General features: G+C 31.4%; 1 protein-coding gene across 1 annotated transcript in view; it reads left to right on the top strand.

Moving 5' to 3' along the window:
* LOC134693932 (disco-interacting protein 2 homolog C-like) overlaps positions 1–14,401 on the top strand; it is an 86,986-nt gene that overhangs the window by 7,075 nt on the left and 65,510 nt on the right. Inside the window, exon 2 of the mRNA XM_063554883.1 lies at positions 10,428–10,514. Within this exon, the coding sequence (XP_063410953.1) occupies positions 10,428–10,514 (87 nt within the window). The remainder of the gene's footprint in view (positions 1–10,427; positions 10,515–14,401) is intronic.

Raw genomic sequence — 14,401 nt, 5'->3', positions numbered from 1 at the left:
TTCCGTCCTGGTCCAGTATTTAGTAAACGCCAATGTAATGCTTCCGGTTTCTCTGGAGTTATCAACCTATTGTTGAGTAACTAACTGACTTCCGAAGAGGCAAACTTGCATTTTATGAGTAGTTTCCCCCACTTCTCTACTTCTCCTTGACAAAACGAAAATGTACGAGTCGAGAACAACTGAACAATTAATTAATGGAATACATACTACAGACAACATTTTAAACGACAATTTTAGTGCACATCACCTTACAACCACTCGTCAGTAATTTTTATTGGTAAGTGCAGGTTTATGAATGATTACTGAAAACTTTTAAGAAATACAGAAAATTTCATAGTTTGTTACTGATTGTGTCAAAAGGGGGTTGGCATCTATGCAACGTGAACATTTTTCTGTCTGACATAGGGGAAGCTGCACACTCTCCTATCATAATATCTCTTCCTCCATGTAGACCCCCTTCACAGGAGCTGGTGACAACGTGAACATTTTTGTGTTTGACCTAGGGGAAGCTGCACTTTCTCCTATCACATTTTCTCTTCCCCCATGTAGACCCCCTTCACAGGAGCTGGTGACAACGTGAACATTTTTGTGTTTGACCTAGGGGAAGCTGCACTTTCTCCTATCACATTTTCTCTTCCCCCATGTAGACCCCCTTCACGGGAGCTGTGACAACGTGAACATTTTTGTGTTTGACCTAGGGGAAGCTGCACTTTCCTATCATTATTTCTCTTTCCTTGTGTTAAGTGGTTGTACATACATTGTAGTCGTCGTTCCGACAAAAATGTTATATTGTGATGGATATATTTTAACTCATTTTGATTTTATGTGTTGAAATAGTGGTTACGGAATTAATGATGTACAATCTAGGTGATATAATAGAAGGATTACAAGACAATGAGTTTCATGATGAAAATGAAGGTAAATGTTTACATTTGACAATACGACATACAAGTGTAAATGTATTACATATTCATAAATGTATTTTGTTTGTTTGTTGGTGAATGAACTTTATGAATTTATGTATAATATATATGGCATGTACATTGTTTTGTACATATAAATTTGGGATGGTAAGCCATTGCATTTCAAATCGTGAATACTGTCTGTGTGATTTTGAATTGAAATGTGTATTACATTTTATTCAGTACACAAACAAATAAAGTACATTTTGGTCTCTTGTGGACAGTTGTCTCATTGGCCATCATATCACATCTACTTTTTTATAAGTAAGCTTTAATTCCTTAAAATTTGAAATTTACATTACTGCAGATATTTAAGCCCCCTTCTTAATTAGAATACCACCATCTTTTGTAGCCAAACCCCCAATATTTTAAAATTTCAAGTCTATTCATTCTGTAAATTCAACAAGGAGCATGTTTTGTAAATGAATCACTGAACCCAAAAACTTTGATTTACATTGTCATATAAAGTTCATCATTTAAGATCTGATACAAGAATACATGTACATGTACAACACTGCATTTTCTATAGTCATGATAGTTTATCCCCTCAAAGTCATTAAGAATGATGGCATTAATTTCGTTTTGCCAATTAATCATTGAAAAGTGTTTTACCTGCTGTCTTTAATTTTGTTTTGTTGGGATGCTGTCATATCTAAGTATGAAGACCTGTTGGTGACCTTCTGTTGTTGTCTGTTCTATTGTCGGGTTGTTGTCTCTTTGACACATTCCCCATTTCCATTCTCAATTTTATTATAGTGTGCCTCATCTTTTATAGTTTTGAGATCAGTGTTGGTGCTGAAGCATAGCTTTGGGCCTCGAGATTCAGAAGTCTATTGTGAAGACTAACTTAAACATGATAAAGGGGATAGCAAAGTTGGGATATACTGGATGTGTTATTTAGGGGGTATAAAAGGCAGGATCTTGAGGGAGAAAAAAAGGGCAATTTACAAAAAAATTGGAAATTTGTGCAAGGAGCTTTCACTATCATCCCCTCTTGCATGTCTAGGGAAGAGTTTATAAAATTGTGTAAATGAACCCATGACAGTGACAAACTGATTGATCTTTCCTGTATGATACACTTTATACTTCAATTGTTTGTTAAGAATGTTAGAAAGTTCAGACAGGAACATTCATTAAGGATGGGATGTAATGTTTAAAACATTTCTAGAAAAATTAAGATTGTTGTATATATATGCTGAGTATATAAAGTTTAGCAACATATATTTTAATTCAAAGACTTTTGAAATAAAAATTTATAAGAGTTGAGAAAATAAACAGTTAAATATATGTGGTTGATTAAGGACCATTTTATTGTTTATTTTCTATGTTAAAATAGTACAGTTATAAATTAATTATCATAAATTTATGTTTAGAAATGAAATTTAATTTTGAAATATGGTTTTAAAATTGTTGTTGCAAAACTTGTTTTACTCAGTGTAGATATTTGTTTACTTTGTTATGCAGGGATCCATATTATTGTAATTTTCTGGGTTATGATTTCAGAGGTTCAAGGAATAGAGTAAACTATAATATCTTTGTAAAACATGTGCTGCTGTAATTGTCATTACTCATTAGTTTTCATTCATAATTTGGCATAACTCTGTCTTAGTACTTTCACATCTGGGACATACAAAATAATCAAAATATATCTCTTCTAAGGTAATCTGAACGTATACATTATCACTGAACTAGTATATATTTGTTTAGGGGCCAGCTGAAAGAGGCTTCCAGATGTGCGAGTTTCTCTCGCTGCATTGAAGACCCATTGGTGGCCTTCGGCCATTGTCTGCTCTATGGTCTGGTTGTTGTCTCTTTGTCACATTCCCAATTTCCTTTCTCAATTTTATGGGGAAAAAATGACATTTAACTCCTCCATTCAGGACCAACTGACTCACAGATTATTCAGTTACATTTAACCTCACTTACTAAATATATGAATTCTTTGAGGTTTTTAATTAAAATTTATATATAATGTTTATACAGGAAACGGTTTAATTTTAAGGAGAACATTTATTTTTTGGCAACATTTGTACTTTATTACAAGGATTGAAGGATTGGTTACATTGTACATACAATGTATCATAGGAAAAAAATCAATGGGAAAAAAATTGCATTTTTTTTCAATTGAATATATATATAAAATCAAGAAGGGTTATCAAAAATTAGGGGAAATATGAGACTTAGCAGTGTAATGAGGCACTTTTTTGTCTGTAAAATTTGTTATGTCTGTAGGAATCTGATTTGTTCAATTAGCCTTGGTATGCCACCCCTCCTGATAGATCAGTGTTTAAAATGGCCTTATCATACTACATATCTAACTAATGTTTGTTGGTTGTTAAAAATTTACATGACTAGTGAAAAAAGTTGAGGGGCCTGAAGCTAAGTATATGCTACGAAAGTAAACTATACTTGTGAATTTCCTGTGCACATTTAGAGTATCCGAAATTTTGTCATCGATGACTATTGTTTAGTAAACGTTAGGCTGCTAGAAACAAATACATCGTTTAATAAACTTTATCGACCCCACGTAGTCAGACAGAAATAGATTACACTCACGCACTGTAAACAAACAGGTAAAAGTGCGGGAAATAAATAACCAGGACTTTACGAAAACAACACATGCTCGTAATTATTTAAACGACAGATGCTGCAACAAATTTATCGTTTACACGTCTCAACGATAAACAATCAACGACTACGCGACTATTTTGTGCGTACATCGATTATGTGAACAATGTCAAAGTTGACCAAAAAATGTCAGAAACAACTGCATTAAACGACTACGCGTAACCGTTTACATCGTTAGATTAGGTTAGAAACAAATGCGCTCTTAAAGTATGTTTTTATATGTTTCTCATCAGAATTTTGAAACAAGATTTTTTTTACTAAATTCATATGGATGTACTTAACATGTTTTAGCTATTATATATAGACAATAAACTAGACCACTTTCCCCAGGAAATACTTGAAAGTCAGTTTTCCTGACTATAAATTAGGATTAAATGTGATGTTAATACATTGAGTGGTATAAATCTAGATCTGTAACATGTATTTTTGAACTTTTTACCATCAACCCGATTTTAGGACTTGTGTCTATCTATCATTTGTGTCTATGCTTGATCACAGAATATGGTTAGAACCATACCCTCAGTTGGTACATTGTAGTTGGACAAGGAGGACTTGGACAATAAACCAGTTGTTTTGAAGGATATTAAAATGATTCTTTGCTCACAACCGCAGGGATTGTTCTAAATATAATTGTTATGTCAAGGTCATAATAAAATTGAGAATGGAAATTGGGAATGTGTCAAAGAGACAACAACCCGACCATAGATATGAAAACAGCCAAAGGCCACCAAAGGGTCTTCAAAGCAACAAAGACTGCAGCACCCAGAGGTCGTCCTCAACTGTGATTTTTAATTTTAGTTTCTTGTGTAGAATTCGGAGTTTAGTATGACGTCCATTTTCACTGAACTAGTATACATATTTTTTAGGAACCAACTGTACACTAGTTGGATAATTGATGTGTTGTCCAACTAATTACTATACCAATATTCAAAATTCAAATGATACAAAATTGAGTCCCACTGAAAAGTTTTGAATGCTATGAAGGATATTTTAAATGAGACTTGGTATACATATTATTTGTTACCCACCACTTAAGAATGTTTAATCTATGGAAAAGTCTAAGGTCACTGACATAAATTCAAATCTGAATCCAGCTATAAATAAACTATAAGATAGATTGTTTGTATTTCAACTATTTTAAGTGAAAACAGTTTCTGTAAACTGTACAATGTACTTGTAATACCTACAGCCAGTAGGCATGTTGTCTTATACTAATTAATCTTTCCTGCAATATTACCTAATTTCACATAGTTTTGTTGTAACTTTTGATGTCTGCTTAACTGAAACAGGTCTGCATAGATCCTAGTCAGGAGCCTGTAATTCCTGTCTTTGTTTTTGTATATATATTATATCATACTTGTATTTTGTTCATTGTGTTTTTTTCTTTACTTAAATCAGGCCATTAGTTTCCTTGTTTGAATTGTTTGACATTTATCATTTTGAGGCCTTGTAATGCTGACTCTGCGTTATGGGTTTTTGCTCATTATTGAAGGCCATACACATTTACCATTGTCATGATATTTGTTGATTTACAAAAGAAGGAGTTTGAAAACATTTTCATGATTTTAATGCAGACTGATGAGTTTTTCATTCAAAAACGTTAGGCAAGATCAAGTTATCATGCAGCAAAACACTTCTATATAGATGTAAGGTAATTAATGATCAACAGTTTGTTGGTATGCCTTGACACCTCCCATAGACCCTCATACGGTCCTACTGTTTTATGATTATTCATCATTACTCCTTGGTAGATGTTACTTTGAAGTGTCATTTGTAGATTAATACCTCTTCATTCTTTAATCTGCCAATCTTTCATTTCTTTCATTCTTAAAGGTCAATTTGACTTTTAGTAAGTCTTAAATGAATTAAAAGTAATAAAAAGAGCAAGTTTATTCTTATAGGAGAGAGAGTGATAAGAGAGCAGAATAAGTGGGTTAGAAACATCTTGAAATGTTGGAAAAATCATCAATGAATGCTTTTTTGGAGGGAGGAGGGGGGGGGGGGGGGCAGGAAGATTTTGAAAATTAATTAAATAATAAATTTTTGTTAGCCATATATAGCATTATCTATTTCTGCCAAGAGAATATCACAGTGACCTAAAAAGGTGGTTAAATGTAAAATTTACAAAAGAGAAATGAAATGTTCCCTTCATGAGGACCCCATTAGGTTTAAGTAGTATATGTTATGATTACATATGATAATTAATCAGTAGCTGTAGCTTTGAAGTGTCATTAAAGGTGGAAAGTTTAATGAATCAGCTGGGGAGTGTTCATTGCATTGTTTATAAATATTATAACATGTAATTGACAGATTAAAGCTAATGACTTCTATATTTATGATGATAGATTTGTAAATATATACATAAAACGTTAATAACATTATGAACCATGCTGGGGGAAGGGCATTTTCTCAGTATATTTTACTGGATTTTATAATCATTTCAACAACTCTAGATTCCCAAATATTTTACTCTTGGCTTTCTCTCTATTTTTCGGTGGCAATCATATAAATATACAAAAATATTATTAAGTTAACATTTTAAAGTTCCATTCTGGGGCAGGCTTCATGTTCTCAGCACATTTTGTAATCATTTCGACAACTCTTTGGACACATGTTTAAATTCACTAACATTTTACATGTTTTACCATCCGTTTTCTCTCTTTTTCTGTGGCAGTCAAATAATTGAGATTTTGTCCTTTGGTGAAGGACATGTTTAAAGCACATTTTTTCATAGATATAGTAAGATGTGGTATGAGTGACAATGAGACAACTCTCCATCTAAATAACAATTTAAAAAAAATTAAACCATTACAGGTCTATGTACGGCCTTCAACACAGAGCCTTGGCTCACACCGAACAACAAGCTATAAATTAAAGGGCCCCAAAATTACTAGTGTAAAACCATTCAAACTGAAAAAACTAACCGTCTAATTTATATAAATAAACGAGAAACACGTATATATTACATAAACAAACAACAACTACTGTACATCAGATTCCTGACTTCAGGACAGGTGCAAACATTTGCAGCGGGATTTAACATAACCATTTCAGCAATTCTTTGTAAGCAACTATCTAATTTGCAACATTTTTACCCTACATTCTCTATTTCCTTTCTTTTTACTCTGGTGCCTTTTCTTCAGAAATAATGACCTTGATAAATCATGTACATGTATATCTTGTATATCTTGTCATTTTGATAAGAATGTTTTTTTTCTCCAAAAAACAAACTTTGTAGTTAACTATGCTAAACAGGCAAGGTGTAAATTTTAATCTGTTATAAACCTGTTTTTTTGCACTCTATGTATTTGATTCCAGTTTAAACATGTATATTATACTTGAGTGTTTGACTGGCAGCATGGCAGAAAATACATGTATGTGGTTAAATCATATGTTGTAATGCAAGGAAGGATGATATTTAATGAAAGTGCTGCAATTTGTATATTAGAGATTTTAAGGTTTTGAGCAGGAAGCAAGGTTTAATTTTTTTTAGTGACGTTCATTTTGTCATAGATGTAATACCCAAAAACTTATTATTTAGACAATGTTTAAATCTCTTAGTCTTAATTGACTTTATTGTTTTATTTGTAATATAATTATATTTGCTTCATTGTGTATATATTCCTGAATGAATTACATGGGTGGGTATTACATCTATGATTTTTTTAAGTCTTTAGATTTCTATGTATTGTGGACTTGAATTGTTTTATTGCTATGTTACTAGCTAAGCATTGTCAGTTATCCTTCCTAACATGCCTAAGGTCGTTGGTTCTTCAAGGGCACTCTGGCTTCCATCAATAAAAGTTGAATACCATCTGACCACAATTTGCCATAGTTCTGACAGTGGCTTTAAACACTTCCAATTAATCAATCACATTTTTGTACAAGGACTTTTTTTCTGACATACAAACTTGTGGTTTATCAAAGCCATAAATCGGTAGAATAAAACATGCTATCAGGGCATATCTAAAGTTTAATCTGTTATTTTTGCACTCCATGTATCCATGAAGGAGGCAAGCCAGTACATGTTCGCATATTTGAGTGTTTGACTAGCAGGGAAACATGTGGTTTTAAAGTCACATGATATATATGCCATGTGGTTTAGTCACATGATATTTTACCATTCTATACCATCTTACAGATGGTGATGAGATCTATAATTAGACAATAATGTCATCTTACATGTGACAAATGATGTCTAGTAGTAGTACTAGTTTGTACTGTGATTTATTCTGGGATGTTGTGACTTATTGATACTTAATCGTTGATCATTGACAAATGTACTTGAACATACAAAAATTGATTTCGAAAGAGTAATACTTCACTTTTAAAGGTGGTACCAACCACCTTAATTCAGATTAATTTGGCTCTTCAATTTCATAAAAAAAATAAAATATTTACTTTGACCCTTTGAAAAAAAAATGAAAAAATCAGAAAGCATTAGGACCGCTTGTTTTTCAAAATTTATAGAAATAACTTCTTTTACACAGACATTTTGTAGCTGAGCCACAAATTTTATAAGTTTTGGGGGGTCCCTCTGAAAGGTTTTGTCTGACTGTCTCTTCATTAATTAAGGAGACATGTGTTACAATGACTAGCAGAAGCAGGAAGAAACGTGGTTACACTATTTGTTTGATCATGTTGATGATGACTTCTATGACTATAATGCTGTCATCTGTTCTTACATGTCTTATCATGCTTACAATGGATGATTTCTATGAGCAGATGACTAGGTTGTAAAATGAGGACAATGATGTGCCTTCTGATGTTGATACTATATTTGTTAAAATTGAGAATGGCAATGCGGAATGTGTCAACGAGACAAAAACTCTTAAAAGAGCCTTTGGCTGTATTAATTAAAAAACTGCTAAATGGAACCGTTAGGTAAGCATGGTAAGGGTTAGACTCCTGTCTGCCCAAAATTTTATATGGAACTATTTTAAAAAGTATCAATAATTTTTGTATGACCTTGTGTGGCATCTTCCTTCTAATCAAACAGGAAAAAGAGGGTGATTCTTTGATGATATCAGATATGTAACAGTATTTTTATAAAGCTAGGTAAAACCTGTTATACACCTTCATGTACACACATGTACAGGTATGAGACATGAATTAAGGGGATGTCTGGTAGACCTGTTTTTGAGATGTCGGATGATATGGTTTTTCATTTCTGATTTGGACGGCTGTCTGCCTAAAATTTGTCCCATCATGCTTTCATTTATTCATACTGATAATGTGTATTTGCCTTATATAAATGCCTTAAAATTCCTTTATTCATAAGGGAAAACAAACTTGTTTTCTTTGATAACATGCTGCATTGCAAGTGGAAGGTTTTTAAATAGCTATGTAAAACCGGTTTTACATGTACATGTATGCATTAGATATGAATAAAACAGGATGCATTGAAGTTTGCTTTAGTTTATAATTATCTGTTTTATTAGGCTCAGGACTGTCTTTTAACATTTGCCCTATGCCTTCATTTATTCATATGAGAAAAGAGAACTTTTGTCTTTGATGATATCATGCAAACTTGTGTAACAGCTAGGTTTTTAAATAGCTAGATATAACCTGTTTTACATGTACATGTATGCATTAGATATGAATTGAAGTTCCATTATGTTTAAGCGTGTCTTCCCAACATTTTTCCTATGCTAGTCCTTTATTTATATAATGAAAAAAAAAAAAAAAAAATCTACATTAATATGCATTTGTCCTATGCCTTTATTTATTTATATGGGAAAAAGAACTTGTTGCTTTGATGAGATCAGGTGTAACAGTTTTTTAAATAGCTACGTTTATCATATAAAACCTGTTTGACTTTGTGAGTAATCTGATGTGTTGTTAAGATAACGTTTTATCTATGTTTCATCTTTGTATTGTACATATATACTTTGTCTGCTTTTTAAAATTTATTTGATAACATATGTCGAATGATGAGAAAACAGAGAACATCGGAAAATTTATTGTATTACATAAAAAAAAACATATTATGTAATTGGGCAATGTTGAATGTATGAAAGTTTCATTACATTTAAAAAAAAAATTGATGTCTAATTGGATGGATGAAAGTTTTCATGATTTTGGGGATGTTCAGATTTTGACTTTTTTGCCACTATTACAAAGTATTGAACATTTCCTGATTTGGTATTATGAAACCTTTTGTACCTTTGTAACTGTTGCGTAATAATATAAAAGCAAAAATGAAGAAAAAAATTTATCCTTTGGCTTTTGAATAGTAAAATTTAAGTATGTTCTTACAGGCTTTCAAAGGGCTTTCAAAGGAGCCACCAACAATCAGTCCAAAAGCATAGACTTTTAAGCAGCCAACAATCAGTCCAAAAAGCAGCCAACAATCAATCAAAAAGCATAAACTTTAATCAAGCAACAATCAAATCAATAGTTAAAGTCCTTATATTGATATCTACATATCTTGGGTTTTGTCCTGTGTGCTGTCTCATAGGTTGTACTCAAAATTTCACATGAATGGCACCCTTTTTGAGTATCACATTCAAATTCATATTAAAAGTCCACCAACAGTGGTATCAACCTAATGGTAGTGCTGTTAAATATGAAAGTGAAACATGCCAATCTAACATTATCTAATGATAGAATTGAATTTACATGTACCTCAGACAGCAGATGAATTGACATGTAGTGTTACTAAATTGAACATCTGGTTAATTAAGATTACAACAATTATAGGATCATGATGGAAGAATTACTTGTAGATTTTAAGAAATTAGTATTATTAGAATGTGTTTTCATGTATTTTGCAGGTGACATCATGCAAAACAAGCTACGATAAGAAATTAGAATGTGCTTTCATGTATTTTTCAGGTGACATCACACGAAAAGGCTATGATAAGAAAAGATCACGTTTGCTAAACCCATATGTCAACAAAAGTCCACCTCAACAAATTTCTGGTGAGTAGATATAGATTTTGTATAGCTCTATCAAAGGAGTAGGTCCGGTAAGGGACGATTTGGACCTCAATTTTCAAGTTCATCTAACGAAATCTTTTTGACACTTTCTAAACACTTATGTGTCTATTTCAATTGATTCAATTAGTTTATGTGAAATATTTTAACTGATTAATTTAGTCATTAAAAACGCTCGGATTCAATTTAAAATATGAAAAATCTATCAAATATGCCAAAAATCGTCACTTTTCAGATGGTTTTTGTCAAATACAACTTTTCAATATTATGAATGAACACAATTGCGGCCACTTTCATTCAAGAACCTACTCCTTTGTTTACCTTAACAACATTGATATATTGTAGTAGATGTTTACCATGAAAATGGGTTCTTTGAAGTTTCATTATTTTCAGAATATTTTAGTAAGGGGATCCAATATCTAAAAAAAAAAAAAAAAAATTTGGCTTAGATACTGTTCAGAGATTATTGCTTTGTGTTTATTAATGCAAAAAAATGCAACAGTAATAAATGCACAATTTAGTTTCATAATAATCAGTAAATATTTACATCCCCTATATCATGTATATGGACATATCAGTTTGGCTCATACACAATTAATAATGCTTGTTGCAACCTTCAATAAAGATTCAGTTGTCAACATAATGATTCAAAACTAAATTTCATGATTTTTAAGTTTTTTTCTTTCTTTCACTGAGTTTCTTCATCATATTTTACCTGCAAAAAGTGCTCTCTTTAATAGCTATATCGAAACATCGAAACAAGAATTTTAAAATTTAATTTCCTGTGGGAAGTATTTTTGAATATTTCAAATTTTACAATAACAGGAAAATACAATTAAAAATTGTACTCAATATCTAATCAGTTGCCAAGTTTTGATAGATTAGCCCTCTTGGCCACTTACATCAAAGAAAAAAACATATAGTTTGTCTTAAGCGGCTAGCCTATAGTAAGATGTCATAGAGTGAATTTATATAAAATATAAGGATAAAAATAAGGACATCAGTAATGTCCTACCCAACAAAGACAAGAATGGAAATAAAAATATAATTATAATAATACATTTGTAATAAGGCAACACCATAAAATAGCTACGCAAAACGCCTATTTTAGCTATGTACAGTTGAAAATTCATTAAAAAATAATTCCTTTTTTTTAATAAATATACATGTACAGATAAATTGCTTTGTTGGCATTTAAGTCACCTCATGTAATTATGCACATTGTTTGAACTTTTAAAATCATGACATAAGGTAACGTTGTATGGTTCTGAGGAATTTACTTTAATATTGAATAGTTCATGTGTTATGTAATAGATAATAACATTCAAAATGAGTTTGTCATGCAAAATCTCCAAAAAAAAAGATCAAGGACTTGTTTAAATACTTCTTTTTTTAATATATTCTGGCTGCTTTAGAGCTTGACAAATTACATACCCTGAAAACTGAAATTGGACTTTCATATTTTTAGTTAAAAATTTAGGTATCATGATTAACAAAACTCTATAGTTATTCTTTTGTTTATCTAAATAAGTTTAAAACAGTGAAACAATGATATCGAAAGTAGCGATATTAAAAGTAGCTAGAGGCTTATTTATATTAGTGTTTTATAATTCATAAGTAAAATGTCATCTCAGCATTAGTACACATACTGAAAACTGAAAAAGGACTGTCTGATGTTGGAGTGTAAAATTTATACTATGACTAACACAGTTTTACTTTATTCTTTTGTTTATCTTAATAAGTTTAAGTTTTACTTCAGTGAAACTTAAACTATCAAAAGTAGCTAATGGGGTTATTTAGATTAGTGTTATATTATTCATAAGTATAAACATCTATAATACACAGGGTTAAATGGTAGATCAAGGAGTCATCATACATTGACCAGGTGTTTGTAGAAACTATTTGTTTACATTGGATATGAATCACTTCCACTCTGAATCATTACAAAGTAACAAAGCATAAGATTGTAAATAAATCTAGTTGTACACATAATGATTTTTAACTGACAATTCAGATTATATTAGTCTAAATTCTCTCTTTCTTTCTCTTTCTCTCTCTCTTTCTTTCCTTACATGCAACATGATTCACTTCTATTCTGATTCATTACAAAGTAGCAAAGGTATTAGATTGTAGATTAATCTACTTTTACACCTAATGATTTACTTACACTTCCCATTTAGATTATACAAGTCTTTCTATCTCTCTTTCTCTCTTTCTCCTTCCCTCCTGCTTTCTTTCCCTATTTCTCAATTTACATGTAACATGATTCTTCCACTCTGATTCAATACCTGTTAATAAACAAAGTATTATAGATTGTAGATTAATCCAGTTGTACACATAATGATATTTTTAACTGCCAATTTAGATTATATATTTTATTAGTCTCTCTATCTGTCTTTCTCTTCCTCATTCTCTATTTACATGTAACATGATTCACTTCCACTCTGATTCATTACAAAGTAACAAAGTATTATATTGTAAATAAATCAAGTTTTACACATAATGATTTTTCACTTCCAATTTAGAGGATACAAGTCTCTTTTTGCATTTAAATTATTTATTTGCACTCTTAATCATTACTGTAACAAGGTAATTGATAATTTGTCAAGTTGTAATAAAACTAAAAAAATAGGTTTTATTTATCTCTCTTTCTCTATCCCTAAAAAAATTATCAAGAATTTATGATCTGTTTCTTGCCCCCACCAATAAGATCTAGGAAATATGTTTTATTTTGGTTTTAATGAGAATTGAATTTTTAAAGATATGTGTGGTAAGAATTATAGATTGGATGTCAGACCAAAAACTCCCATAAGGAGTATAAAAGAAAATAAATATTTGACTTCATATACCCTGGGTCCAATGTTTTCATCCTTTTCCCTAAAAGTCTTGTAATTTCTTTTATCTTTTGATTCTCCTTAAGGATCACTTTATTATCCCCAAAATTTAAACATCTCACAACAGAAGACTTTAAAATACTAAAAGTTCATTCAATATCATTTTATAAGTAGCTGTATAAAATCTTGTGTTTGACATTTGCCTATAAATGTGATGAATGAGGTCAATATCAAGGACACTTGAAGTGTCAATATGAATATAACCCTTTATCTTCTGACAGCAGTATGTTAGGACTTCTGTTTGCACGTCAAGTGTTTCTTCAGTAATCTCCTTCAGGTACACACTCAAGACCATCAGCTTGAGAGCAAAAAAATATCAATTGTTTGACTTCATGAAAAAATTAAAAGGGCTTAAATTTTATGTACAATTTATATCCAAATTCTTAAGAATTGTTCTAAATTTGTATTATAATTGATCATGTTTTTATGGTCCGAGTCAACTGCATCTTACATCAATACCAAATTTTCAGAAAAACAATTATTTAGCCCCCCAAAAATACACATGAATGAGGTCAATATTAAGGACACTTATGTTGAAGTGTAAGTATGAATATAACCCTTTATCTTTTGACAGCAGAATGTTAGGACTTCTGTTTGCATGTCAAGTGTTTCTTCTATAATCTCCTCCAGGTACACACTCGAGACCTTCAGATTGAGAGCAAAAAAGTATCAATTGTTTGACTTCATGAAAAAATTAAAAGGGCTTAAATTTTATGAATAATTTAAATCCTAATTCTTAACCCTTACCATGCTGAGTTGTTTTCAGAAATTGTCTAAATTTCGAGTATTTGCAAAAATATGCAAATGATATGCAAATGAGCTGTACCCTGATGCTGATGCATACTGATTACAATAAATCTAAAATTGGTGATCACGGGGTGGGCTGGTCGGGGTGAGGAGGCAGAATTTTTTGGCGGGAATTTGCCCCAAAGTTGGTCCTCAGGTACAAAAAGCGTCAATTTTGACCTTTTTTCGTTC

This window comes from Mytilus trossulus, chromosome 13, assembly GCF_036588685.1.
Source record: "Mytilus trossulus isolate FHL-02 chromosome 13, PNRI_Mtr1.1.1.hap1, whole genome shotgun sequence".
Taxonomy (NCBI): Eukaryota; Metazoa; Mollusca; class Bivalvia; order Mytilida; family Mytilidae; genus Mytilus; species Mytilus trossulus.
The sequence above is the reverse complement of the archived record's forward strand: the minus strand, read 5'-3'. Positions and strand labels throughout refer to the sequence as shown.